The sequence below is a fragment of the Colossoma macropomum genome, unplaced genomic scaffold (genome assembly GCF_904425465.1).
Source record: "Colossoma macropomum unplaced genomic scaffold, Colossoma_macropomum, whole genome shotgun sequence".
Classification (NCBI taxonomy): Eukaryota; Metazoa; Chordata; class Actinopteri; order Characiformes; family Serrasalmidae; genus Colossoma; species Colossoma macropomum.
This window is the reverse complement of record NW_023494808.1, coordinates 16,931,543-16,959,542: the sequence shown is the minus strand read 5'-3', so window position 1 is coordinate 16,959,542 and position 28,000 is coordinate 16,931,543. Positions and strand designations below refer to the sequence as shown.

Below are 28,000 nucleotides of genomic sequence, written 5' to 3'. Positions count from 1 at the left end.
TTTATTATCGACACGCTGGGGGGAGACGCGGCGCTCTGGCCATTTTGTTACGGCGTTTGGCCAAAATTAGCCGCTAACTATGACCGTTTTGCACTTTTTACTCGAGTGCGCTTTCTCTCGTACGGAAACATTAGGCCGAAACCCTACATGACGGTCGTACGCCTCAGGAATGCTGAGGACAAGCAGCGCTTTGGAGATATTTACGGTGCTTATAGCGGTGTGGTTTTTATTTAGGTTAGCATAGTTAGCTACACGCTAACTGAGCTAGCTAGCTAGCCGGCTAAGTTTAGCAGAACCGAAAAGCTCCAGTTCGGCTGTAGCGTTACTTTCCTCATAACTTTGTCATAGAGAGGGAGCAGTTATTTAGTCGGGGCTTTAGGTTTACATTTATACTTTAGTCACTAGGCTTCATACCGGGCGTTGGGTTTCATCTAATTTTAGTAGCCAGAACAGTAAAGAAGGAGAGTTTTAATCCGTCCAGGTCGGAGCGCCGCGAACAAAACAAAACGGTGACAGCCTGCCTGCGGTCGCTTTCCTAGCGCAGAAAAGAACAAATCTTCCGACATAATGGCAGAAGACACACGACAGAACAAGAAAGCAAACTTTTCAGCCTTGGCAGAGCACAGCAACGGAGTGACAAAGAGCCCAGCTTCTGCTGCGATGGCCTCAAAAACAGGAGCGTCGAAGAAACTGGTGATAAAAAACTTTAAAGGTGAGTTAGCGGTGTGGCTAACGCCGGCTAAGCTAACCTAAGCTGCTCTCCGCTCCTAAGTTTATAACAGTAGAGCGCTTGCCAAAAAACTGCTTCTTCCAGCAGTTCCAGCCCGATGGAAACGATTATATAACATCAGCTAAATGTCACGGCCTGTGAACTGTTAATGATAGCTAGCTGAATGTACTCTTAGCTTCAGCTGAATGAAAATAAAACCGGTGCATGCTGAAATGTAACGGTTACCTAGCCATGCTAGGCTAGTCGCTTTTTGTTTGTTTTGAAGTGAGAGGCTCCGTCCAACAGGCAGTTACACTGACGGAAAATGACTGTAACAAAACGGTCAAGAAGACACACAGGATACAGTCGCTCCGTTTATTATCTTAACTTTTAACACCATCGTCCCTCGAACTGCTGTTTGGTTTTGTCGGGTACAAGCTGTGAGGCTGAAGTTGGCTTCCTATTTATCAGTTTCTTGTTCGAAATTTCCCGTTCCACCTTAAATGGTGCGGCAGTTGCGTTCTGGCCCGAGGCGCCAGCATGTAACTGCTGCACCATTTAAGGTGGAACGGGAAAATTACAACAAGAAGCTGGCGATTAAGAAACTGACTTCACCTTCATGTACAAACTCGGGCTCTGTAAGGCTTCTACTGCTTTCGTTAATCTACAGAAGGATCAGGTCAGGTTTCATAATGAATCACGATGGTTGCTGTTCATCTGTTTACAGGTCGAATCAGTGACGTGCAGGATTACACAATGTCCAATAAAGTGTTTTGATTCCGTTTCTTTATTGCTGAATGATGTACAATGATGTGCCATAACATAACAGTAGTGATGTCAGGTTAGGTCTTCCCAGTGCTGGCAATTTTTAAAATTATTATTTTTTTTATTGAAAGCAAACCGTAGTACACAACATCGGATGCATAAAAAAGAAACATACGTGTAACAGTGTACACGTACGTAAATTTGCTGGGGGATATATATATAACTACACAAAACATTGAAGTACATACATGCTCTTACAGTTTTTATAGCTGTTTTAAAGTGGGCTGGGTTAATGCAATGTAGAGTTCCATGTCCTTTTCAAAGGCATCAAAAATTGGCCTTTTGTCTGAGAATTTGCACCTATGAGTTTAAAGCTAAACTATTAAAAGTGTACGATTTATCATGTATACTGTATATATTGTATTTTGTGTTGTATTTTATTTTATTTTTTCCCTTGAGGTCCACTTTTGATGTTCATGTTTATGTTCCAAAAACATGACCACTTCCAAATCTCTATTTATTTATTTATTTATTTATTTATTTATTTAAAAGAATTAAACAGACTTTTTATCACTGTGCTTTTAAAACTGATTTAAGATAAATGGGCTCTGTTCTGATTGGCTGCCCTGTAATGTTTTTTCATTCACAAAGCTGTCTGGACTGAAAAACGCTTTATAATGTCAGCGCAACTAAACTGCTGTAGGCTGAATAGATGGATATATGTTAATGCACTGGATTTCGTGCATGTAAAACAGTTTTTTGCAGCTTAGTTTCCATGTATGGACTGATGAGTGAACAGTACTGTAAACTTTTATTTAAGTTTTAGAAATCCAGTTTTCTTTGATATGGGCCAGATGTTTAAATGTTTTCAAACCAGTATTTGATTACAAATTTATTGTACTTCAGAAGAGCAGAACATTTAGGTGACAGTGGGATACTTTGCTAAAATATCTGCATTTTATTCATTTAACTGTATTTACAACCCTATTCTAGTTCAGGTAGATCTAGTCCTGTGTGTCCTATGTATATATCGGACATCAGCAGCGGTCCACAGTTCCCGTATCAGTGCATCCCTAATTTATTCGTGTTGACTGACAGTGGGCCAGTTTCCCAGGCCCCGAATAGGGCTAAGCCTAGACTTAAAACAGTTTTCACAGCGATTCACCATTGGCACTGCAGTTTAAAGACAAGGCTTAGTCCATATGCAGGGAAACCAGCTCAATGTGTTTCTTCATCATTTGTCCTTTTTAGTAATTTGCTCTACTTAACTCTTGAATGTAGTCTTCTGAGCAGTCATGTTGTCTCCAACATGCTTGTTTACCATCTGTTTTTTCTGCAATTATAGAATTTCTTTTTCTCTATTACATGCATGCTCTTTCCAACGAGTATACACTGTAAAGTTATACTTGTGGATGGGGCAGGGCAGCAGAACGGCTAAACTGAAAATGCTTGCCTTGTGTTTACAGATAGACCGAAGCTGACCGAAACTTACACAGAGGACACGTGGCTGAAGCTGCGAGATGCTGTCGGTGCTATACAGAACAGCACCTCTATCAAATACAACTTGGAGGAGCTTTATCAGGTAGGCTGACCAACTGACCTTGGTTCTGGGTCTTGGAGAAATGCAAACAGTGCCCTCTGACCTTGAAAAGTGGTATGCACTTAAGGAAACATACAGAGAAGGGTCCAGAACTGGTGTAAGCTGCTAGCCTAAGTTTGGCCTGCGCACACAGAAGTAAAGCCTATGCCTTAACTTGACTCAGTTTGTTTTATATCAGAAGACAAAACAAGTCACCCTGGAGTCACGCTTACATACCCTATTACACTTCCCCTAGTGCATGATTTGTGCTTTCCTTGTACAACTTGTAGCAGGCTGCACTGTAATTCCTCCTACAACATTCAAATGAAAGAGATGGTAGATTATCTGTACAGCTGGTCGGAGCAGTTCAGCCTCTGAAACGTCTATGATTAATAGCAAACACATCAGAATACAGTGCAGTATATTGTAGTTTTACATATAGAATCAGTTATAATTATAATAATTAATAAAAAGCATGTGATAAGTGTGCACTGAGTTTAAGGGAAGCCCTAGGATTCATTTAAGCCATCACGAGTAAATATTAAGCCCACTATATATTTTTAGTATTTCCGTTCTTAGTGTTCTCTGACAAGCTGTAGTTTGTGACTGGCTCACAAGCCCTGTTTGAATGTTCATTGTAAGCTTCAAAGTTAGAACCACGTCTGTGGTTCAGTGGCCATGTTGTTCTGAAGTTTCAGCATGATCATGTCAGAATGGACGAGTGGTCTAAAGCACCAGAATCAAAGTTTCTGGTCTCCAAATGGAGGCTTGGGCTCAAATTGTTGGTATAGTGTAGTGGGTAACACCTCTGCCCTCTACGCTGCAGACTAGGTTTCAGTCCACCACCAGGGCAAGCACCCTATCCAATAAGAGTCCTTGGGCAAGATTCTTAACGCTACCTTTGCCTACCTCTGTAAAAGTGTCTGGATAAGCGCATCTGCCAAGTGCCTGAATGTTAATCCAAGGGCAAAAATTGTGTTACTTGCAATTGAAAGCTTTGAGTGAAATGAAGGAATTGGCTAAACTAACCTCAGTCATTGCTTTTGGAACAAAACCTTGCATCTCTATAAAATCATTTTGGATCGTTTCTATTGGTCTGTGTGTCGTATTTATAAATTATGTATAAATAAGACAAAGATGAAGATAAAAGGTTTTTTTCAAACAGCAGAAACATTTGTCAATTGTCATTGATTGTGAGTCTTTTGTACAAAGAATGCTGCATGAACCTCTGAGTTACAGAACTGTCTTCTGGACTAAACATCATCAAACACAGTTAACCTGTGTGTTTTATTATGGGCCAGCTACATGTGTCACAAATTAGATTCGGATTAGTGCTTCCTCTGCCCAGATTGATCATTGCATTGCTTGCTGTTCGCATATGGTGATGTAACATTGCTGGTTCGTGCCAAGTGGAGCAGTCATGTAGTAAACAAGCAGAACATTCCAGCATATCATGCCAGATTACTGAACATCATGTTCTGCTTGTCAAGGAACAGTTTAGTAGTTGACTAAACTGCAGACTCATTATGAAGTTGTTAGACATTTTTATTTTAAGACATACTTTTCAGTAATTGCTGTAAAATATAACTACCGTAAAACTAATTTATGAAGTATATAGTTAGTAAGGAGTTGAAGTGTGGACCCACATACAGGCCCCTAGAGTTTAATTGGCAAATTCATTCTGGTTCAAACTGGAAATCAATAAGAGGCATAAATTAATAATATAATTTGCAGATATTATGTTGAAAAGTGTAATAGAATAAGAAAAGCTCAAGACACATCATGATTATAGTATAGTAATAACTGAATATAAACTGAATATAAAAGTTTTTTTATTTTTTTGTTGCCTTTGTTGAAGTTACACTGTTATTTATTTTCTGACCAATATTATTATAGTTTATTATTATTGATGTTATTATTATTATTATTATTATTAATATTTTTGCAGTATTGTGTAAATATCTTTTTTTATTATTTAATTTGATTTCTAACAATATTATCGGGTAATGGAATAATAATTGTCTTTCTCTCTTTCTCACTCTCTCTCTCTTTTTCTTTCTTTTAGGCAGTGGAGAATCTTTGCTCCTACAAGGTCTCCCCCATGTTATACAAGCAGCTCCGTCAAGTGTGTGAAGATCACGTCCAGGCTCAAATCCACCAGTTTAGAGAATATCCTTCGCTGTGTGTTTTTCAGCGTGTATGTGTGATATGAGATTGGCCAGCGAAGTGTGTGTTGCTGTGTTGCGCTGTTCGTCAGTGATAACCCTCGTCTTTCTAAAGCCAAAGCACTTCATGTTAGCTCTTCCACTAGGGGGCAGCATCCTGTTATTTTCACCAAATGACATGGTGCAATCTCACTAACTGGCAGTTCCAGATGTTCTGCTAAACAGGTTGGCTCCATATCATGTTTGAATGCCTTAACCTGCTCTCACAGATTCACTGGATAGCCTGTCGTTCCTGAAGAGGATGAACAGATGCTGGCAGGACCACTGTAGACAAACAGTAAGAAAGAAACAGTGGTAAACAAAGAGTTTTAGCCCTGAGGGAACAAAGTAGAGCCTCTGTGATTACTTAAAACCCAATTACAAAATTATATATTTTTAAAATAGTAGAAATGTATTTTCTCAGTGAATGAACACTTAAATAACAGTTCGCATGATTTTAAATTATCTTAGTGAGATCAGTTTCTTTTAATGAAGTCTTTTAAAAAGACTTTTTAGTTTGTCTTTTTCCAAAGGTATTGTTGAATCTGTGAAATCTTTGGCCCTGTTTACATTTGGCATTAATATCAAATTATCATGATCATCTTCTAGTCAAGACACGACACATTTACACTTGCCCTTTTCTGCGTCCAGGTATTGATCGGATCTCATTTCCCACGCAGTATTTCCTTTTTTTAAAGCGGAGAAGGTGGAGTCTATATAGGCTATACTGTGTTAAATGCTTTACAAACCATTTTGCTATTGCTGTTCAGAGCTTTACAGGCATTTTAAGCCACAGAGAAAGAAAAGAATTCTGAGCGTTTTCTTTAGCTACTACAACTGAAGCACAATAGACAGAAAGATACGGGTTAAATTTGCAGGCAGGAGTGGTGGAAGAATTGTGTACTGTCCTTCACAGGCAGCAAATGGCTTTTCATCTTTTGCGTTTGTAAGCCTATGTTTGAATACAAGTAGAAGTGCCTAAAAATAAATTGTTTAATTAGAAAGGTGGGAACGATATTTGAAGCTGTGGGTGGAGTGCACGTGACTGTAAACAGTGAATGTAGCGAAGCTCGTCACTTTGCTTTTACACACACAGAGAGAGAGAGAGAGAGAGATCTGGTCACAGTGCCTACTCGACTACCTCAGGATCAAATCTGAAAACATTCAGATCATAAATGGTTACACTTGTCTTAAGTTTTTAAGTAGTCGCGCTGCAAATAATTGACTAATAACTCTTTTTTCGAGAATCCGTTGTGAAGTATTTGTATGTGTTTGCATGTCATGCGGTTCTCTAATATGAACTGTATTTCTCCAGATCATGATCCGTAGCATTTTTCTGTTTCTGGATCGTACTTACGTCCTCCAGAACTCCCTGCTTCCCTCCATCTGGTGAGTTAACCAATCAGAAACCCTCTTTGTAAACTTTTCACACACCTATTTGCTTTATTGCAGTAATAACTTTGGCTGTAATCACTTAGGGACACAGGACTGGAGCTGTTTCGGACACATATTGTGAGTGACAGCATGGTCCAGAGCCGCACAGTGGAAGGGATCTTAGAGCAAATAGAGCGAGAGAGGAATGGTGAGACTGTGGACCGGAGTCTCCTGCGCAGTTTACTGGGCATGCTGTCGGACCTGCAGGTGATGGGTGGTTTCTTGGAAGCATTTTAATATTAGTTATAAACTTGTACTTACCTAAATGACAGTTGTGGCAAATATTGGACTATAGAACGGTTTGACTCATTAGTTGACTTATATTGGCCATAATAGGACTTGCTTGATTTTAGTGCAATTTTTCGTTTTTTAGCTCATTACTTCTCCTTTTTCTTCTTTTTAGGTGTATAAGGAGTCTTTTGAACAGCGGTTCCTAGTAGAGACAGATCGCTTGTATGCTGCAGAAGGTCAAAGGTTGATGCTAGAGAGAGACGTAAGCACAAAAGGCTACATATATTGCTTCATAAATCTCCTGCTGTATGTGAACCAATGCACATTTACCCGTACACCCATATGTCAACTCCTTAGCTCACAGTTTTGAACTGAAGTGCTCGTATGTGTTTCACTCAGGTGCCTGAATACCTGCACCATGTAGCACGACGGCTAGAGGAGGAGAACGATCGTGTCATCAGTTACCTAGATCAGAGCACTCAGTAAGTTATGCCTCTGTGTCTGACAGACAGTCCTATTAGTTATAAAAGTGCTGTAAGTTAGAACTCTGCCTTTGTCTGTTATAGAAAACCACTAATTTCTACGGTAGAGAAGCAACTTTTGGGTGAACACATGACGGCCATATTACAGAAAGGTATGTGAAATATTATTGTGTGTCGTAGAGAGAGCATTTCTGTGAGTTAGTTTTGCACAGATCCGATACACTGAATTGGTGTCGGCACAATACTGGCCTAGTTAAACTGATCGGGTATCGGCCCGGTGTGACCAATCCACTCTCTATACAGTTTCACAGTCCCTCTTCACGCTTGCTATTAGCTTGATTATAAGTGGACAGTAAGATGTACAGCCATTTACACCTGGCTTTTCCAGGTGTCTTGTATGCATCACTGATGACCACATTTGGTTGGGTTTCGTGAATGAAAAAATCGTAACTCAGTATCGGGTCATATCTTTTCAGAATTGGTATCTAATAATTTTAATTAACAATGTAATTGTCTTTTTTGCTCATTGTGTACAGCTATTAAAGTACAAGCCTAAAGTGGCCAAATTCTGTGATTAGCTATTTGGATTCCTAATTGTTGATACATAGTAGGCGACAAACATAGCTGAGCTCAAATAAACAAGCATTATTCACCACGGCATCTAAATGTGCTGTAGCACCAGTTAGAAGTTAGAACTCTTGTCATTTTTGTAAAACTCGTGACATCTCAATAAGTGCATTTCCAGCTTTTTGTTTACATTTGTTTGCTACAATTCAGCTGATGAAAGCACATGCAGTTCTGTTGGTTGAACATAAAGATATGATTGTTGGACATAAATATGAGACGGTGAACGCTAATGGTAAAAATAATTGTGATCAGACAATTATGTAATGATTGTGAAAGGCTTGAGAGAGAGTGTGTGATCACATAAACTAACTCTTCTCCTTTCTGACCCTCAGGGCTGAGCACTCTGTTGGATGAGAATCGTGTGACCGAGTTGACTCTACTGTACCAGCTCTTCAGTAAAGTGAAAGGGGGTCTGCCTGTACTGCTGCAGTTCTGGAGAGATTACATCAAGGTACATAAACAAACACACACAGTCACTGATAATGAAGCAGCTGTATTAGCTTATTTTTATGTGTTGATGTTGAATTGTTGAAATATCCAAATGTGTTTCTTACATTTGTGAGCATGCGCGCACACATCTGAGCTCAGGAGTTATATACTGAGCTGCCAGTACGTCAAGCACCGAGATGTATTGTTTGTTTTTTTTTGTTTTGTTTTTTTTATAAACACCTCTGTGACATTGCAGTGTTGAGAATAGTCTCATGTGGCGAGACGTGATCTCATGAGAATACAAGTTTGGGGCTTTTTTGGGGAAACTTGTTAAACTTTTGGAGTACATCTCTTCTAAAACCCACCCCAAAATTAACAATGTTTTTTTACTGTCCAGAGTACAATTTATAACAAGAAAAATCAGCTGGCTAGTAAAGGCTATAATTAGCTAACAGAGCTGTTTTTCCCTTGTAACTAATTATTTTTACTGCATGTATATTTGAAGTTTGACTTTTCAGTCATGCTAACTTGCGATCCATGGCCTGAATACTAGAAATTCTGCAAGCAAAAGATAAGAGCTATAATCTATACTAGTACATCCACAGTGTGGGCCCCATATGTTGGCCAGTAAGTGTACACAGTGTTTAAAAACCCAGTAGCACTGCTCTGCCCGACCCACAGCCCTGCTTTCCTTACCATGCTGCTGCCATGTCAGTGTCACTGACATGTGCTGAGAATCATCCACCCTAATAATGTCTAGTCAGCAGTTGTCCTATTGTACTCCGTTTCCATTGATGAATGGGGTAGAGAGGGGGGCTACAGATGGGCTACAAGTGTAGGTATACCTCGCAGCGCAGTCTATTGGGAACAGCGTTTACTCTTGTGAAGTTCTCAATGCAAGTTTATCAGAAGCTCAGCTATCATCAGTAGTCCAGCCCCTGCTGGCTCTTGCCTAGTTTATCTCTTGTTTAGGCAGTGTTGTCTTTCTCCTGTAGAGTTTTGGGGGTGAGATTGTGGGCTCTCCAGAGAAAGACAAGGACATGGTGCAGGAGCTGCTGGACTTTAAGGACAAGATGGACAACGTAACACACCGCTGCTTCCAGAGGAACGAAACCTTCATCAATGCCATGAAGGAGGCCTTTGAGAGCTTCATTAACAAAAGACCCAACAAACCAGCAGAGCTCATCGGTGAGAGGGGAGATGGGGTAGCATTTAAATATATGTGTCTAATATTACATTTTTTCAAGTTTGATTGCCAGAGATGCCACAGCTATCTGTAGCCAGGAGTCCAAAAGAGCATAATTGGCCTTGCTGTTTCTGGGTAGGTGGCCTTCCCTCTTCCTGTAATGATAACCAGCATGGGCATCTGTTAGGTGATGTAGCGGAATTGGTAGTTGCTGCTCTTCTCCAAGTGTGTTGCTGTCCAATGACATTGCATTAGTAGCAGTTTGAAAAGATGTGCATCAAAGATGTGCCATGAAGGAAACTCCTGCTAGACTTCTACCTCCCTGATGGGAGAGACTTAACTAAAAGGTGGAATTGGCAGTGATGAAATTGGGGAGAAAATTGGGCAAAAATCCCCCAAAAACCCACATTTTTATTCAAATAGTGTTAAATATCTCAACAAGAAAATATTTAATATTTCTAGCAACAAAAAAAAACATTTGTTTATTGCATACTTGGGCGATTTATACCTGGTTGTTCAGTTGATTTAGTGAGTTATGTTTGTGTTTAAGATATATGTAATTTAATATACTAGCATTTGGTCTATAGAATGATAACTTTCACTGTAGGAATTAATGGCTTGGTGGAAATTACATTGCAAAATCATATTAGCCCACATAATACATGGCCTATAAATAAAATAAAACAGGGCCCTCTCAGGATATGTAATTGGAAGGCCCAATGGTATGATACATTTTTAAAACAAAAGAACAGCTACACTCCAGTGCAGTAAAATTCTACGTGCTGACATGAATGAGTGCAATATATAATGTAAAGTATGTTTATGATGCATCAGTACTGTGACGGTCATGCATAATTTGAGGAGTTTAGCTAAGAGGGAATTAAAAGAACATCCTTATCAAATGAACTGTTTTGCTCTGGCTGAATCATACATACGCTCAGCCCTGAAGTGCACACTACCAGTGTTTTCTGTGCTTTTGTTACTGATTAAGAAGTGTGTCATGGACAGAGCAGGTTTACCTGATAAAATCTCCTACCACTGTTTGCTTTACTGTATTTGTAGATAGATGTTTTCAGTTTATGTACACTGCCATTCAAAACCTTGTGGGGGCCTACCTTTTTTAAATGTTTCTAATGCAAATCCATGTTGTCTTTATCACTTTGCAATAACTTAATGTATTAAAGACTAGCTGGCTTATTTGGAGGAAAACAATATAAATAATGTAAATATCAATAATCTCAAACCTCACACAGTTTGTGCCCTTGTTGTTGTGTCAGCACCCATCAGCACCACCTTTGGACCATAACATTTGCTTTTAACAACAGTTAAGAGAAGAAAACTTAAAGTTCACTATTTTATTTATTTATTTTTTAAATCTTTCTCCAGTTAGTCGTGGCCTATTCCACCCATTAGTTAAGTCTGGTACAGTTTCCCTGCTGTATCATGCCTGCTAAACCTGGTAACTAACTGCTTAGTTGAATCAAGTATTGATTGAGCAGAGAACTCTCACTGAAAACACTAAAAGGAAAGAAGTTGTCATGGAATCAGCTGCTTCTCGACTTTATGCTTCTGAACCGCCTGCCACTCGACAGCAGTGAGAACAGACAGTGGCTTGGGTGGGTGGAGTCCTTTATGATCTTCTAAGGGCTCAACATACAAAAACTTTGCTCCCTCAGATTTGAGTCTTTATTTTTTAAACTTATGGATATCTAAACTGTCTTGTATGAAACTCTTTTCGTTTGCTTGCTAAGCTCCTGCTAGCCTCTGGTGCTACCAAGTGCAGTATAGTGGAGCAAGAGCAGCTTGGCTAACGGCTCAACACTTTGTCTGCTAAACTTGCATCAGTGAAGTTTCAGTGCTGTGCTGTGGTGTATGAAGCTGTAGCATACTAAGCTGCTACAGTCTGTTATTAAGACAGCTCTACCACACCAGTACAGTTTATTATACAGATGTGCAATCTAAATTTAACACAGTCACAGTTTAAATGCCATAAATATTTATTAATGCTATCTAACTGTTAACATTAGCACTTGCTTTCTGTAACTCTTTTCTGTTGCCAAGTCGTAATCCCCACATTAGCATGTTTAGTATGTTGGACCCTGATGGGTTCAGGCTTATTTGTAATGTAAAAAGCTAAGCTGCTATGTAGCGCCCAATGGTTAGCTTATTTGCAGGAGTGCTGAGAGAGCCTGTGTTTTCAAAAAGAACACAAATAACCACTGACACAAGTTAACCTTTTAAAAACAGGTTTTTGAGTGCAGGAGGTCTTTAGATCAGTTAACAGACTCTCATGCTGGCTAGCATTGTGCTGAATGATGGGATGGAGAGGAAGGGCAAGTTGTGCTCTTTTGGACTCACAACCTTCCATTGATTGGATCAAAACTTAGACAATTGTGCTGATCAACACTTTTGATCAAATTAAACTGAAAAGTACTAATGAAGAAAAAAAAACCTTTTGACAGGAAGCGTATGCATCTGTGTAAAGATCAGTTCAGCCCCGCTGTGGTCAGAAACAGGTTACTCATGAGCAAGAAGTGTGAGGTTGCTTGTATAGGGGGCAGGATGTGTTCCAGTTGGTCAACTAACTTCAGTGACAACTGAGTGTTTGTGGTACAGTGGCCTGTTAGGTACACCTAACAGTTACCATGGGATCAGATAAGTGAGACTTAATTATGAGCTCTACATCAAAATGAAAATCCAGTGCTAAGTTCAAGGTAACGTTGTATGTGCTGCAGCAGTCGTTAAAAGATGCAGTGTTACTTTTGTTCAGAGAATTTTTTTCAAACACAGTGTTACTCTGTTACACTCTCTGATCCTCTCTTTGGAGTTCTTGTGGTTGGATCACATAAGCATAATGCACTCAGATTGTTCACTTGGTTTGATTCATTCATGAGGGCTTTTGTCACAGGAAGGTTTTTTCACTCAGCTTCTCTCTCTGTCTGTATGTGTGTGTGTGTTTTTCCTCCAGCCAAATATGTGGATTCTAAACTACGTGCTGGGAATAAAGAGGCCACAGAGGAAGAGCTGGAAAGAATCCTCGACAAGATTATGATCATCTTCCGCTTTATCCACGGTAGAGTGCATGCGCTACAACTGCTGTAAAAATCCTCAGTATCTGGGATTGACGTAGTGTTTTTTCACTACAAGTATGTTCACCAGCTTGTGCATTACAGTCCAAAGATTTGGAATCTTTGTTTACTTGAGCAATAGAACACGAGAGGGAGTGTGTTATCGCGAAACAACATCACGGCTGTGATTTGGTCGCCGTAGATCATCTCAGCTGTGATGTTATAGCGATAACAGTGAACCTCGAGTGTTCTATTGCTTTTATACAACAGTTAAATAAATAAAGTAAGAAATTAATAAACTGGGTCGTGAACGCGGCATTTAGTGTTTTAATGTTCGCAGTTCCTTCCGCCAAATTATAGTTCCTTAACAAGCAGCCCGTTGCTGCGTCACAGTAACAAGCTCCACTCACTCGATGCACAGCCGGCAGTTCGTTCTCCAGGTCCTTACACTAAATTCTGAAACTGTCGTCACCACTGAGCAAGATTTTTTGTTTTTTATTGCGGCAGTTTTATGGCTCAGTCCGATTTGGTCACAGCTGCCGACCGAAAAGCTTGCTCGGTGGTAATGACGGTTTGGGAATTTAGTGTAGTCTCATCTTCAGAGTCTGACCAAATCAGCTGTCAGTCAAATGTGATCCTAAAGGTGTCCATTTTCTGTTTGTGCGCAAAGTAAGAAGTAAAAACAGATACAGTGTAAGTGCAAACATTTTGGGCATCTGAGAAAATGATATATATAAAGCCGTTTATCTGGGCTGTAGTCGTGTGTAGCTTAACCATTTGCAAAGTTCTCCTCGAAGAAGCCCAGTGTTTACAGTTACCATCCAACCTGATTCAGCTAATCAGTCCTTTATTAATTTAAATCAGGTGTGTTGGAGATGAAATTTAACAAATCCTTACAGTGGCTGGAGTTCACCGAGAAGTCAGGCACCAAACCTGTATTCTTCCAACCAAGATATTAGCTTTTTTTTAAATTTCAAAAAATTGTATGTTTTACTGAATTTGTGTTTATTTGTATTTATTCTGTCATGTAGTGTTTTTTTTTTTAAGTATTAAAAGCACATTTACTGCTCAGATAAGTTTCCACTAAGTTACTAAGTTGAGTGTTTTCATGTTTATATATATTGTGTTACAGGTAAAGACGTCTTTGAAGCATTCTACAAGAAAGACTTAGCAAAGCGCTTGCTGGTGGGCAAAAGTGCCTCAGTGGATGCAGAGAAGTCCATGCTGTCCAAACTCAAGCATGGTAAGCCTGTCCTTCTAGTCTACTTTTTCTTCACGTTTCAACACCATTTCCCTTGAAAGGGAAGTATGGAGGAAATACCCTTGACCGAAGCTTGAAAGATCGTAACTATGGAAACCCCAAAGTCTGATTTCCCAACCCTGAGGCACGAGGCCCTCTGTAATCACATGATAGCATGAGCGGGAAGTGAGCGCAGTGGCTGTGGTTTAACGCCAGTGCTGAGCCTGTTTGCAGTGTTGCAAATTTTGTGCAGCAGTGATCAGATAACGTAGTGCGTTACAGCATCACGTGTTTAATCAGCATAAACGTATGAGTACATGTACTGACTTGTTGACTGAAGAATCATTCTTCTGCCATTGGAGATAAAAAGGGAGCAACCAAGATGCATACTTTTTGCATAGACAGTCCTAGAGCTTTCACATAATATAAACTGTGTCAGTATTTACTATATGAGGACTTTAGTTTTCTGTTTGTTGCCGTGATGATGATGATGACTCTAAAGAAAGTGTTTTTTTTGTTGTTTTTTTTTCCCCTTATTTAAAGCAGTGCGTTTTGTTTTAAGCTGTATGAATAGACAGATTATCACCTTCATCGGAACATATTTATTACTTTTAAAAAAAGTAACATTACTTTAAGTTGAGAATGCAGGGTTCATTTGAACGTGATATCATATATCATATATATCATTTTGTGAATTTAGACCAAGCCTGAGACTTGGGCTGGAGTTTTAGGCAGCTTCTCCTTTGAGCTAGATGGCTGGACCCTGCCTTTGATAAATGGAGGCAGGACTGAGAGAGGACAGAGGAACAGGGAGAAGATGGGGTTGTGGTTGGGTGTGAAAACTTTATAGGATATTAGGTTTGAAGGAGGAGGGGCTTCTGGCATGGCCACCCTCCCCATTAACTCCATATATACAGTCAATGGTTCCAGCTCCCCCGCAGTTGTAGCCTCTCACTCTCATTCATACAGCTCATGGATTCTTACTATAATAGAGAATCTTGAGGTGAAATGTAGCTTTCCACTTTTTGTCTCTTGTTAGTTTGCTGCTTGTTGATTTATCCATATCCATCCTGCGAGCACTGTCTGGTGTAGTCTGCTGACATTATTTAGAAGCCATCTGCAAACTGTATTTCTGTATGAGGGCTGCAGTCATAGGTTCTACAATGACATACAGCAAGCAAGCAGCTGGGCTTCAGGCTGGACTGCTACGGATAGTTTTAAGGGTCAAACTAGGAAAATGTGTTAACAGCGCAAAATATTTAGTGCCATTAACAATTTAACGTGATAATGTGTTATTAACCTGTAAACTTTGAAATCCATATTAAATATACATGAAAATTATGCCAAAAAAAAGAGACCATACAAGCACAGTTGGATCTCGAGGCTAAATTAAAGGAACTTGATAAGAAATTTAAGAACTTACCCACTAAATCTCTCTATAAAGAACTGTTAGCTACTAGATCTACTATAGATCGAATACAGACACAGAGAGCAGAACTAGCTACTTTCTATGCCAGACAAAAATTATATGAGTCAGGGAACAAACCAGGGCGACTCATCCGTTGAAACACCTGGCCCAAAAATACACAAGTTTTTAGAAAAGACTTCACTCCCTGCATGATCTGAGAAGGATAGGGAAGCTTTAGGCAGGCAGATTTCCAAAAGGGAGGTTATGGAAGCTATTGCCACACTTAAAGCAGGAAAGGCTCCTGGACCTGATGGGTTTGTCCCAGAGTTTTACAAGAAATGTAAAGATATGATTATCAACCAGCTTATGAACATGTTTTTAGATTCATTCAATAAAAATATTAGGCCTGCTTCGCTATATGAAGCAAACATCTCCCTTATATTAAAAAAGAATAGACCTAGAGATGAATGTTCATCATACAGGCCAATTTCATTAATAAATGTTGATGCAAAAATTTTGGCAAAGATATTGGTTAGAAGACTTGAGAACTACTTGCCACATCTTATCTCACCGGACCAGACAGGATTTATTTGTGATAGACTGTCCATCTCAAATGTTAGGTGACTTCTTGGCATCACTCAATATTGCCAGACAACACAGTGTAGAGCTTTAGTTATTTCTATGGATGCTGAGAAGGCGTTTGATCAGCTAGAGTGGGAATATCCGTTTGGTATACTACGTCGCTTTGGACTGGAGGACGAGTTTATAAAGTGGATAGAGATTCTTTATTGTTCACCTCAGGCCTCAGTCATAACGAACGGCATGCGTTCCCCACCGTTTGATCTTAAACGGGGCACTAGGCAAGGTTGTTGTTTGTCTCCCTTGTTGTTTGCCTTGGCGCTAGAGCCCCTTGCAATATCCGTTAGAGAAAATGCAGGTATATAAGGGATAAAAATAGGTCAGATAACTCACGTTATAGCTCTGTATGCAGACGACATTTTGTTATTTCTTTCCGAGCCGGAAAAATCTATCCCAGCTTTAATAGATTTGATAAGAGAATTCAGCTGTTTTTCTGGTTACAAAATCAGCTTTGACAAGTCAGAAGCAACCCCGCTTGGGAAGTTTGAAGATCTGACCTCCATTCCATCTTTTCCTTTTAAATGGTCTTTGGATGGATTTAATTACTTGGGAATACAGTATTCCCCAAATTTAAAAAAGCTTGGTGCACTAAATTTTTTTTTACTTAAGACGGTTAAGGAGGACATGGCTCGATGGATGGACCTACCGATTTCTTGGATAGGGAGGATAAACTTAATTAAAATGAATATTCTTCTTAGGATATTATACCATCTACAGATGATCCCACTTTACATTACAAAGAAAGTTGCCATTGATTTTGAAAGACACATGAGCAGATTCATTTGGCATAATAAGAAACCAAGACTTAGGCTATCAAAGCTTCAGCTTCCTGAAGATAAAGGCGGACTAGCCCTACCTAATGTACGTTTTTATAATTGGGCTTGTCATTTAAGAACTATTGTTGACTGGCTTTTGCAAGAATCAGCAACAGGCCTAGAATATTGGTTTGTTCATCCAATCTCTTTACAAAGTATTCTCACTAAAAGAAGATCTTAACAGTCATCACCTTGTGCCCTTACATCCTCAAACACTGAATGCTCAAATTACAGGCTAAATGGATGCGCTCCACCATCACCAGAAGCTCTGGTGTAAGCCAGAACAAGAGGGCATGGTCAATGACTCAGTTAATTGCATTCCCCCCAGAGTCCTCTGAAACTCTAATGATGTGTGGTTGTGGTCTTTTGCAGAGTGCGGTGCAGCCTTTACCAGCAAGCTTGAGGGCATGTTCAAAGACATGGAGCTGTCCAAAGACATCATGATCCAGTTCAAACAGGTACACATACATTTTAATCCCCAGCCACCTCTAAGAACTTTCAAAGTGCCACCTAGTTTTAATTTGAGGTTTCACAGAAAATAGTGAGGTGTTGCATAGGTCTCAGCAAGGTGTCAGCTCTTTGCATGTGGTTGACACTGCATGCATGTGACACTCTCAAGAGTTAGAGGCCTGCCTATTAGCATAGATGAACGTGGGCTAGACACATGGTTCTAGTAAGTGAGATCTTTGTTTCTTTTTCTTGTTGTCCTCAGTACATGCAGAACCAGAGTGAGCCCAGCAATATAGAACTAACCGTCAACATCCTCACCATGGGCTACTGGCCAACCTACACCCCCATGGAGGTCCATCTGCCCGCTGAGGTTGGTGTGTGTGTGAAAGCAAATGAGGGAAATATCGCACAAAAAATATCAAAATATAAAGGAAATATTGCAGATATATTTGATGTATTTTGACCCAAAAACTGGTCTCTGTTCACAAATCTTTCGTTCAGCAAACCCATGTGTGTTCCAGCATGACATACAGGTGATCATCAGGTCATGAAGCCTAGTTTGTGTTTGTGCAGCCAACACATGATGGAGATAGACTGCTGTCTGATCACTCAGTCATTGCAATAAGTGGTTTGAGATTGGTAATGCAACTTAGCCAAGTATTACTGTTACTGTTCTTTTAAGCCACATACATAATCTTTAAAGAGACACTCTGGACACGTTGGATTTAAATAATAAGAAAATCACCTTCTAATATATCTTGAAGGTGGAAGAAAGTTTTGAAAAACATCAACTGCTAGGTTTGTCACGATCATGAAATTTTAGCTAGCGATTAACAATTTTCTTTTCGTGTCCATTGTTTGCAACTATCAAACTACAAGCTTAAAGTGGACAAATTTGCTTAACTTACTGCCTGTGTTTACTTATCAGCTAACACTGGTTGTACTGTTGTATCAGTACTGCGCACACTCACAAATGTCTACAATTACACAGAGATAGAATAGTATAGTATAGCATTAAGCAACACTAAATGTTCTTCATAAGAGTGAAAATATAAGCCTAAAAACTCATTCTGTCAGCATACATGCTAAAAAAATAGCTACATAGCTAACAAAAACAAACATTACTCAGCACTGCCCTCTGAATGTTAAAGCAAGTTAGAACGTTTTTTTTCTTTTCATAGGCCTCATGATGTCTCAGTGAAAGATCACCAAAAGCTGATAGAATCCAAATAGGATAAAATAAAAATAAAATGTCATTACACTGGATAGGATGGAGTACTTGATTGGCAGAAGCAACTCGACAGCAACATTTTTTGTTGTTGTTGTTTGTTTTCTTATGATCTATTTTGTTGGAGATACAGCTGTCTCTTTAGCAGTTTTCTGGTTTAAAGTGTTGCACGTTCCTAAATCAATTTCTGTCATGTATCCTTTTCCATATTTTTCTAGGAAAATGGTAAAAAACAACACCTTTGTATGTTTATCAGACCCTCTTGTTCAGACGGTAAGAATGGTAGGAGTCTTGTTTATGGACTCGAACCCTGATATGCTGCCAATCCCTCTGGGTTTAGCATTTGCTTCTTCATATTTCAGTTTTTAGTTAAGAAAATATTCATTAAATATATTCATAATTAGTAAAGGAAAAAATAAGGGTTTTGCTAGGGCTAGCAAGTTTATAGATCAGTAACTAGGCTACCAGTCCAGAATGGTTGACATCACTGGAGTTTCAGTGGTTATATTGTGCATTTTCATAATACATGCTGGGTATTGTAGTGAGAGAATATTAAAACAATACAAAATCATGAATTCTGTTAAACCAAGATGCAATGCTGTGCTACAGAATACTGCATAATATGACGAATAATGTATTAAACTTGAATTTTAAGGCAAGAATGCCCCTTTGACTTCTCCCAGACAGAACTAAGTCACTGTTGTACTTAAATAAATCTACATTCAATTGTATATGAAGTCTAGTGTTTGACATCCACTACGTAGTTACTCAGTCACTGACAGAGAAAGCACCTAGCACTGTTTTCTCCTATGTATTGAGTCCTCTCTCTCTCACCCATGGAGCTCTTTCATTATTGAAATGAATCACGGACGACAAAACAAAAGCTGCATACAGTAGCTCCTGTGGCCTTTTAGACCATAATCATTACTAAAAACTGGTTCTGTCTTTAGTTTGTTGTAGAACTGTAAATTCCAGTAGAGAATTCCTTGGATTTGCATGTAACATGGTGCAAAGCAACACTGATGCAAACTGGACTCCTGTTTGCTAACAGCAGTGCATTAAACGGTGAACACACAAAGACAATAAAGACGGTAAAAAAAAAAAAGACAATAAGCTTATTCACACAGTAAGTACAGAAGAGTGAACAATAAAATGAAGCAAACGTAGACCTTAGTAGCGGTCAATATTTTTAAATGTATTGTTCAACAGTGTACACTGTAAACACTTAAATGTGGTGCTTAGCGGCAGCTGACAGTGCCAAGAGTACAGTGTGAACAATAGAAAGTGCCTTGTGCAAATAAAGCAAAATATAATGTCTCCCATGTAAAGTGACTGACAGCAATAGGCAGAGTTCTCAAGATACAAATTGTTTTAATTTTGCATACAAGTTTTTTATTCTTGTTTAATTTTATGTACAGTTGGTAAAAATTCTGTGTATAAACCTGTTCTGTGTAAGTACCTAAGCCGTTGTGTGACTTGCAGGTTTTTGGCTTTGTTTATTCAGATGGTGAAGCTTCAGGAGGTGTTCAAGATGTTCTACCTGGGGAAGCACAGTGGGCGAAAGCTTCAATGGCAGCCCACACTGGGCCACGCAGTACTTAAGGCTGAGTTTAAGGAGGTCAGTCTCTTTTGCAGTCAGTCTATTGCTCAGTGAACTTAAAGAGGTAGTTTCTGTGAAAAACTGGATTTATAAACTTTTCTGTTTATTCTACTTAAGTAAGTCATGAGATTGCTTAACATTTAGACACAGTTAGATAGATACAAAACATGTCTTGGCTGATTGACTACATTTGGAGTAAGAGGACATTTGTGTAAATCTATTTTTTTGCTTTTTTTCGCTTTAACCATGGAAATGCACACTGTTTAAATGTTTAATGCTCATACTTAATATCAACATTATTTTGGAGGTTGGCGTATGAAAGTGTTAATGCGTTTTGCTCTGTGTCTCTCTGTAGGGTAAAAAGGAGCTGCAGGTATCTTTATTCCAGACCCTTGTCTTACTCATGTTTAATGAAGGGGAAGAGTTTACACTGGAGGAGATCCAGACAGCTACTGGAATAGGTAAAAATGGCTGTTTGCTGATTTGTCTTCAGTTGTCTTTGCCTTTTTGAAACGCCTTTCATACTACAAGAACAAGCCTTGATATGAGAATGGGGAATTCTTTTCTTCTCCTTATTGGGAACTTTTACTTCACAGTTCTTTTTCCTTTTTGTTCTGCTTTGTAAATCCTCACAGCAGAATTATGTAAGCTGTTTTACTGGCACAAATTCTACTCTACAGCATGCATAGTCATGACAGGATGAAAGAAAAACAAGCAAACATACATATTTACTTAAAAGGTGTCAGTTTTGGGACCTCCCCCTGAATCTTTTAGGAAAAAAATCTAATGGATGTTTGTCTATATATGTCAGAAAGTATCCAGATACCTTTTCTAATTAGTGAGTTCAGCTACTTTAATGTGCACCCACTTAATGGCAATAGACACTCTGGAGCAACCACACGTGAGCGTCCACACAAGGTCGCCATGATCATTGCCACGCAGCAGCTAGAAGGTTATAAATTCCCTCAGCATTGGGCTGTGGAGTGTTAGAATTGTGTTATCTGCAGTGATTGGGCATCATCCAGTACATTTGGGATGACTTGGAGCGATGTTTGTGATCCAGAACTAATCACCCAGCCTCACTAATGCTCTTGTGGCTTAATGCAGTCAAATCAACTCAGTATTCATGACCGTCATTCCAGGAGAAACTTTAGTTTAGCAGGTCTTCAAACATTTGGACATATCTAGTGAATATTCCCATTCATATTTTTACTATTCAAGACCACTTGAGCCTTGACCTCTTGTGTACATCAAGGTATTTAAATGTGGCTGTAGTTACATTACGTCTTTATAATGGTGGGTTTTTTTTGACTGAGTAGAAACTGATAGGTCGGTCTCATGTTTTTTTAGAGGACGGTGAGCTGAGACGCACACTGCAGTCGCTGGCCTGTGGAAAAGCCCGTGTGCTTAATAAAAATCCCAGAGGGAAAGACGTTGAGGACGGGGACCGCTTCAACTTCAACAATGACTTCAAGCACAAACTGTTCCGCATTAAAATCAACCAGATTCAAATGAAAGAGACAGTAGGTCATTCACTGATCTTCCTGTTTTTCTTTTACTTGCTGAGCATGTGTCATCCTTTCTCATTTCCCATATTTCTTACAGTCCGATCATCTTGCTCTAGGTTTTCTGTGTGTTTTTGATGTCAATAGCCTTTGTCTTTGTGTCTATCACCATCTCTCACAATTTATTTTTGGTAGAAACAAATGTGGTGGTTGAAGGGGAAAAAACATCCTGTACCACAAGATCTGTTTTTTGGCTAATCTGGCTGACCATAAGCATGATGAATAGCAGTTAATGTTCCATTTCCTTTGTTATTCTGTATTTATCAGTATGATGCATTAAGACTAATGAACATGTTGTAGAATGCTATACACCGCCTGTCACAATTTGGGGACACCCAGCTTTTCAGAATTGTGTTTAATTAATGAGCATTTTTTCTGTGCTGGTTTTTAATAACTTAGAACATTAAATAGAAAAGTGTTTGCCATCTTTCCATTTCCTTTACAAAACTGAAGGAACAAATGACACAAGCCCTACTTTGGGAGTAACGCTAAACCCCACACATTTTATCCCCTTGTTGATGTCAACACTCATCAGTACTTTCAGCTGTTTAAACACATTTGTGCAAAAATATATGCTTTTATCAATAGTTTGGAAAAGTAAACTGTCAAATTATGTTAAAGGAAGACGTTTTGGCGAGAATAAGTGTTGCAAAAATACCCAAAGTATTAGCATGTAGTTTTTTACATACACAAATTACTTTCCCTTTTCGGTTCAGAGCCAAGTCTCTTCTTTCTTATGTACTTTTTCTTTTTTTAGGTGGAGGAGCAAGTGAGCACCACAGAGCGAGTGTTCCAGGACAGGCAGTATCAAATAGACGCTGCAGTGGTTAGGATCATGAAGATGAGGAAGACCCTCAGTCATAACCTGCTGGTGTCAGAACTCTACAACCAGCTCAAATTTCCTGTCAAGGTACAGCACTCTGCGCTTCTATGAAGCAACATAGACAAGAGTGATTAAGCCTGGAACTGATAGTTTAGGCCTCTTAAACTCTCATGGATCTGTATGTGGTTCATCACTTCAGTTTCTCAATCACATAACTTGCATGTTAGTTTTGTAGTTGTTACGGAATAATTTTAGTAGTTACTGAATGATAAGTCTTAAAAGACAAGGTCAGCCAAACGTGCTAATGCTGCAGATCCATAAAAATATCTTAATTAGTCTGAAATCATATTTACAAATTAAATTTATAAATTTATAAATATTAAATTGAATTAATTTGGTCTTAGATTTTATGATACAGAAATATACACCCACCAAGCATAGTACTTGATGCTAACAGCTTCATACAAAATTCTTGGATAACTTTTGCAAACAGGGTGGTGTGACCTTTTATATAGTCTGTGTCTCTGAAAGGCTCATTCCTGTGCAGAGAGATCAATCCCTTGTTACCAGCATTTAGCATGATAAGGGGTCATTTGTTTCTCATCAGACTGATAAAACCAGTGTATGGAAGCCTGAGGGGGTGAAATTCTGAGAGCTGTGCTGACTTTAGCAGTTTTAGCGGATTTTGTGCAGTTTACATCAGACAGTCTGTACCTCAGAAGAGAGTGAGAAGAGCATCTGTGTCTGAAAGTAACTGAAATAGAACAAAAACTCTTCTGCAGCTGACATATCACACCTCAGAATCCCCTGCAAGCAGTGGCATTAAAATCTTCAAAAGTTTTCAATTTCACTTGAGGACGTCTGCAGACACCCTGTGTACAGTTTCATTCCTTGTTAGCATCATTAGCATTTTTGACTGAACTAATCCTTCAAGATTAATGAATACGAGTAATTAGCCTGCCGTTTAAAAGGTTAGGTATATGCTGCAAGTTTGATTGAGTAAAGATTCGTAGTGACTGTGCTTTTCTCATGAGCTTCACACAAGCATTGCGACACATTTACACATGTACCCTCATTCACACCCACGCAACCCTCATGCTTTTTCTCACACTTCCTCCCACCAGCCCGGAGACCTGAAGAAGCGCATTGAGTCCCTCATCGACAGAGACTACATGGAGCGCGACAAGGAGAGCCCCAACCAGTATCACTATGTAGCTTGAGGTCCAGGCAGGAGACCCCGGAACGGCCCCTTTCTCTGGACAACGGGCCCCTGCTTTCCCTGCCCACTGCACGCAAACAGGGCTTTACCTGCCTGACTGGCCCCAGGACAGCTTATAGCCCACCCTTCACTGGCCCCTAAAACCCTGCCATGTCTACTGAGAATGAACAGGGTTGGCATAGTGGATGTACTGTACTTCGGAGGGGTGGGGTTAGGGGGCAAACTATTAGGAGGAAGAGGTGAATGCTCAGCTGATGATTTCCACAAACAAGCACTTTTTTCCCTTTACCACTGTTTGGTTTTTTCCTTTTTGTTGGAGTTTTGGTTGTGATTATTTTGTGGTCAGTCCATTCTATTCTAGCAGTTTTATGTTGAATCTATCTTTCTCTCTCATTCTCTCCCACCATGCCTATCTATCTCTGTCTTTACTTGTCTTGTACTTTAATTTAGTTTTTTTTGGTTGTTCTCGCTGCTGATTTGTCCACAGAAAACAGCTACTAGAGAACAGGACTTTGTTAGTTCAGTTGTGCAAACACAGTAACGAATGACAGCAGGTCCTGTGAGCTTCAGGGTTTCTGACAAATTCTCGCTCAGGCTTTGGAAATCTGGGGGGGGGACGGGGGGACAAGCATTTTACACACTAACACACATAGACACGCACTTCAAGGTGTGACCTCTTTGGAATGACTTGTTCTCTAAGCTTCACACACTGAAAAAGATAAAGACAAGAATGGAGTGACGCGAGCAAATGTATGATTCTTTGTTATGGCTCGACAAGCACCTTTCTGTGTGTTTGTGTTATGAGTTGTGTGTGTGTGTGTGTGTGTGTGTGTGTGTGTGTGGTGTGTACCTGTGTGTTGGCTTCCTTTTTTTCTTTCTTCTCCCAATTCTCATTTGCCACAAAACATCTCTGGCACGTCAAATTTTTGTAGACCACAAGATTCTATTCTTTGTAAGTGCAGAAAGATATCAAAGAATTAAATCATATTTAATTAGAATTTTGTGACTCCAGGTGTGACATCAACACAAAACACCTGTGTGGGTATGTGTGCATGGCTGCGTGTGTTCAGGGGGTATATTGTATGTGCTTATTTTTGTTTTTCATTCGAGCCTTTTCAGAACATACTTTTGGTCTGTTTCCCTTTTTACTAGGGGTGGGCAATATGATGGTATTTATGGTTATTGTGATAAAATATGTAATTTCACAGCTCATTTTTTTGAGCGTAATGACATCATCGCTGTGTGCTCACGCAGAGAGAGCATAATTAGTCCTGTTTACTGATGTACTGAAATGAAAAATCTTGACCGAATTCGAAATTCAAGACGCACTGGGCCAAAACATGGAAACCGGAAAAGCTGACAGTAAATTTTGACAGTTTGCATAAAATAAACTCACTAAAATACAGTCTGTAGGCTACAATATTTGCCATTAAAATCCAACATCTTCAGCAACGAAGAACAGTTGGTCATCTAGGACCATGAATTCCATTATTTTTTTAGTTTTATGTATACTTTACACTTTGGCACTGTTTATACATTTTTTCATCATTTAAAAAATGGAGGCTGGCGTCCGTGTGCTAGTAGTGACTTTCCTTTCTGTTTTCCTGTGTTCTGCTTATCAATGTCATGTTTACAAACAGTATCAGAATTATTAGTGTTATTTTTCCATAGAGACTATAAAATAGTTCCTCATGGCCGACATTTCCACTGTTTATCTGCTGCTGCTCCAGCTGTTTGAACAGGTTTGCACCAACCAAAACAAAGAAAACAAACATCTTTTTAGTGACTATTTCTCATTTCATTACCTTTAAACATACTTGTCAGGTCTTGCATTTTGACCCTTCCTTGTATTAAATCTATTTTTTTTTTTTTTGGCCAAACACCAAGCGCCATTTTGGCCTGAAATTTACGTGGGCAGTATGTGAAATTTTGTACTCCTATTTCTTAAATGCAGTACTAATTTTTTGTCTGTGCCAACTTTCCAAACCTCAGATCAGAAGAGAAGGCAAAAGTTGCAGCATTTGTTGCGGCTAACTAATGGCAAATCTTCGTCAGGCACTTTAAACAAGGGGTTCATACATTAATATTCAAAGCATGTTGTATTTCTTCCCTCCATTCAGAATGCAACCAGTTGTGTCTTCTTGCACACCCACTTATGGGCGACACATACCACAACTGGGGCTCGAATCTGAATCCCAACTGTAGGACAAACTTAGTTTGCTTTTAATGCTTTCACCATCCAGACCTGCTGGGACATGTAAAGTGAACACTGTTACGCATGGGTTTAATTGGGTTTCGTAGGTTTCTACTATTATAAGTAGAAACTATAAAGTTTAAAGAGAAAACTTGTGAAATATCGTTCACCTCTGTGCAGTACCTTACTGCCAAGTGTTCAGTGCCTTCTAGTCAGATTTCACACTACTCTGAACTCTAGCACTCCTACCTCACAGAGTTAACCAGTTCAATTCTGTTGAATTTTTGGATTTAATCAGCAATATTAATCTACAAACACTTAGCTAGCTTAATGCAAATGTGTTCCTTTGAGTACATTTATTAACAGCTGGTAAAACAGTGAGCTAAACATCATAGTTATTCAAGGCTGTCAAATATCAGAAAACCTGTTCATGTGGAACAGGTTTACTGTGTGAACAAACATTCAATTTTAGCCTCCTCAGCCATGACAGTTGTATCGGTGTGGCAGAATGCTTTAGAATTACTTACATAGATAATGTCATATAAAATAGGCTACTTAGAGGTTGAGGCAAAATTAATACATTTAATTATCAAAACAGAACATGAACTTAACCCCTGCCTGTATGTCACTGTCCCATGATATGGAATTAACTACATCTTGGATACTATGATGAGCCCCGTCCACAGTTAGAAATGTAACTGAACAGCTTGAATACTTCTTTTAAACTCAAAGGCATCATACAATTTAGGCATTTATACAGCTGTTTTATAGTGTTTGTACAGATTGTTACTTTGCAATGCGGAACAGGCCTCCTTTTTTACTCCTGTTGCGCTTTTTTGGAAAAAAAAATAATAATATATATATATATATATATATATATATATATATATATATATATATATATATATATATAAAATATAATGTTGCATTAAGCTCTGGTGCAGAGGTGGGCTGGATATTGAAATTAAATACTACTGAGTATAAAAAATTTCCATGTCATTCAGTACCACATTCTGGCACCTAAGCAATCTGCCTTGTTAGTATCCATGAACCAGAACAAGATTTCAGCTAGTTTTGAAATCTAGACTGCTGATTGGCTGTCTAAATTACATTCTGTATGTATTATTAAGGTTAGAGCTTCTTGATTGCTCTGCAAACCACTATGGTTAGTAAATATACCCACTTCCTGTTCCTACCACTTATTTCTGGTTAAAAGCCACGCCCACTTTGGGTTTGTAGTTTTGTGATATTGTTCAAGAATAAGTACTGAAGGCACAGTATTGTTATTTGTATCAGTATGGAAAAAAAATTAGTGAACTTGGCATGCTTGAAATGCTTGTCTGCCTTTGGTAGCTACAGTAAATGGTGATATGTTGTTTTAGTTACCATCTACAAAAAGGCAGATCAACAAAACTGAAGATGTAGAAGAGAAAGACTGCTATTATTCATAGTGGTGGTAGTAGTAATTTTCCATTTATTTATCAATCAATCATTCAGATAGTGGACAGTACCGTGATGTAAATGTAATAGTGCCTAGAGCCGTAGTCGTAGGCCTGCCGTAGTTCAGTCTGTCCAGTCGAGATTCCTGCACTTTCTGGCTCTGGCGGACAGACTAGGCTCTTGTTTTGCCCAGACTAATTTAATTTATTTCACTGAATTAGGGAGTAATTCCTCAAAGAAACAGACCGTTGCCAACCAGAGAGAGAGAGAGAGGGCAGAAAGAAGATAGAGCTGGTGGTCTCTCACAGAGCTGTGAAATGGTTTTGCACATCATTTCTGACTTTTAACGCCTGCACACCAATTCCACCACACATATCGGAACTCGTGTGGTAGGCCTTATCTGTGAATCCTCAGAGTAAACACCATTTAACAAGTCAGAGCAGATCAGGGCAGTGAGTCAAGCTGTCATTAAAGTGTTTTCAGTATTACACAGCAAGTACAAGCAAACATGAAGTTTCTGCATAATTCAGAGTGGTTTGGTGTGAAGTGGTTCATTGTAGAGAAACTTACTGACTCAGATTTCTTTACAGTGGTGCTGATAGAAACCAGACATTGTGGTGTCTACAGCACAAATACAGCCAATTTATTTACCATTCAAAACCACT

General features: G+C 39.1%; 1 protein-coding gene across 1 annotated transcript; it reads left to right on the top strand.

The window, feature by feature from the left end:
• Nucleotides 1-5: 5 nt before the first annotated feature.
• Nucleotides 6-24,313, top strand: cul4a (cullin 4A). Its single transcript, XM_036557473.1, has 20 exons — nucleotides 6-712; nucleotides 2,941-3,056; nucleotides 5,119-5,222; nucleotides 5,486-5,555; nucleotides 6,573-6,646; nucleotides 6,736-6,898; nucleotides 7,095-7,184; nucleotides 7,322-7,404; nucleotides 7,489-7,556; nucleotides 8,364-8,482; nucleotides 9,456-9,648; nucleotides 12,615-12,719; nucleotides 13,847-13,957; nucleotides 17,189-17,274; nucleotides 17,529-17,636; nucleotides 19,999-20,112; nucleotides 20,450-20,555; nucleotides 21,445-21,617; nucleotides 22,417-22,569; nucleotides 23,607-24,313. Exons 1-20 carry the CDS (start codon nucleotides 568-570, stop codon nucleotides 23,700-23,702), a joined length of 2,277 nt encoding a protein of 758 aa, XP_036413366.1. The 5' UTR covers nucleotides 6-567; the 3' UTR covers nucleotides 23,703-24,313.
• The last annotated feature ends 3,687 nt before the right edge of the window (nucleotides 24,314-28,000 follow it).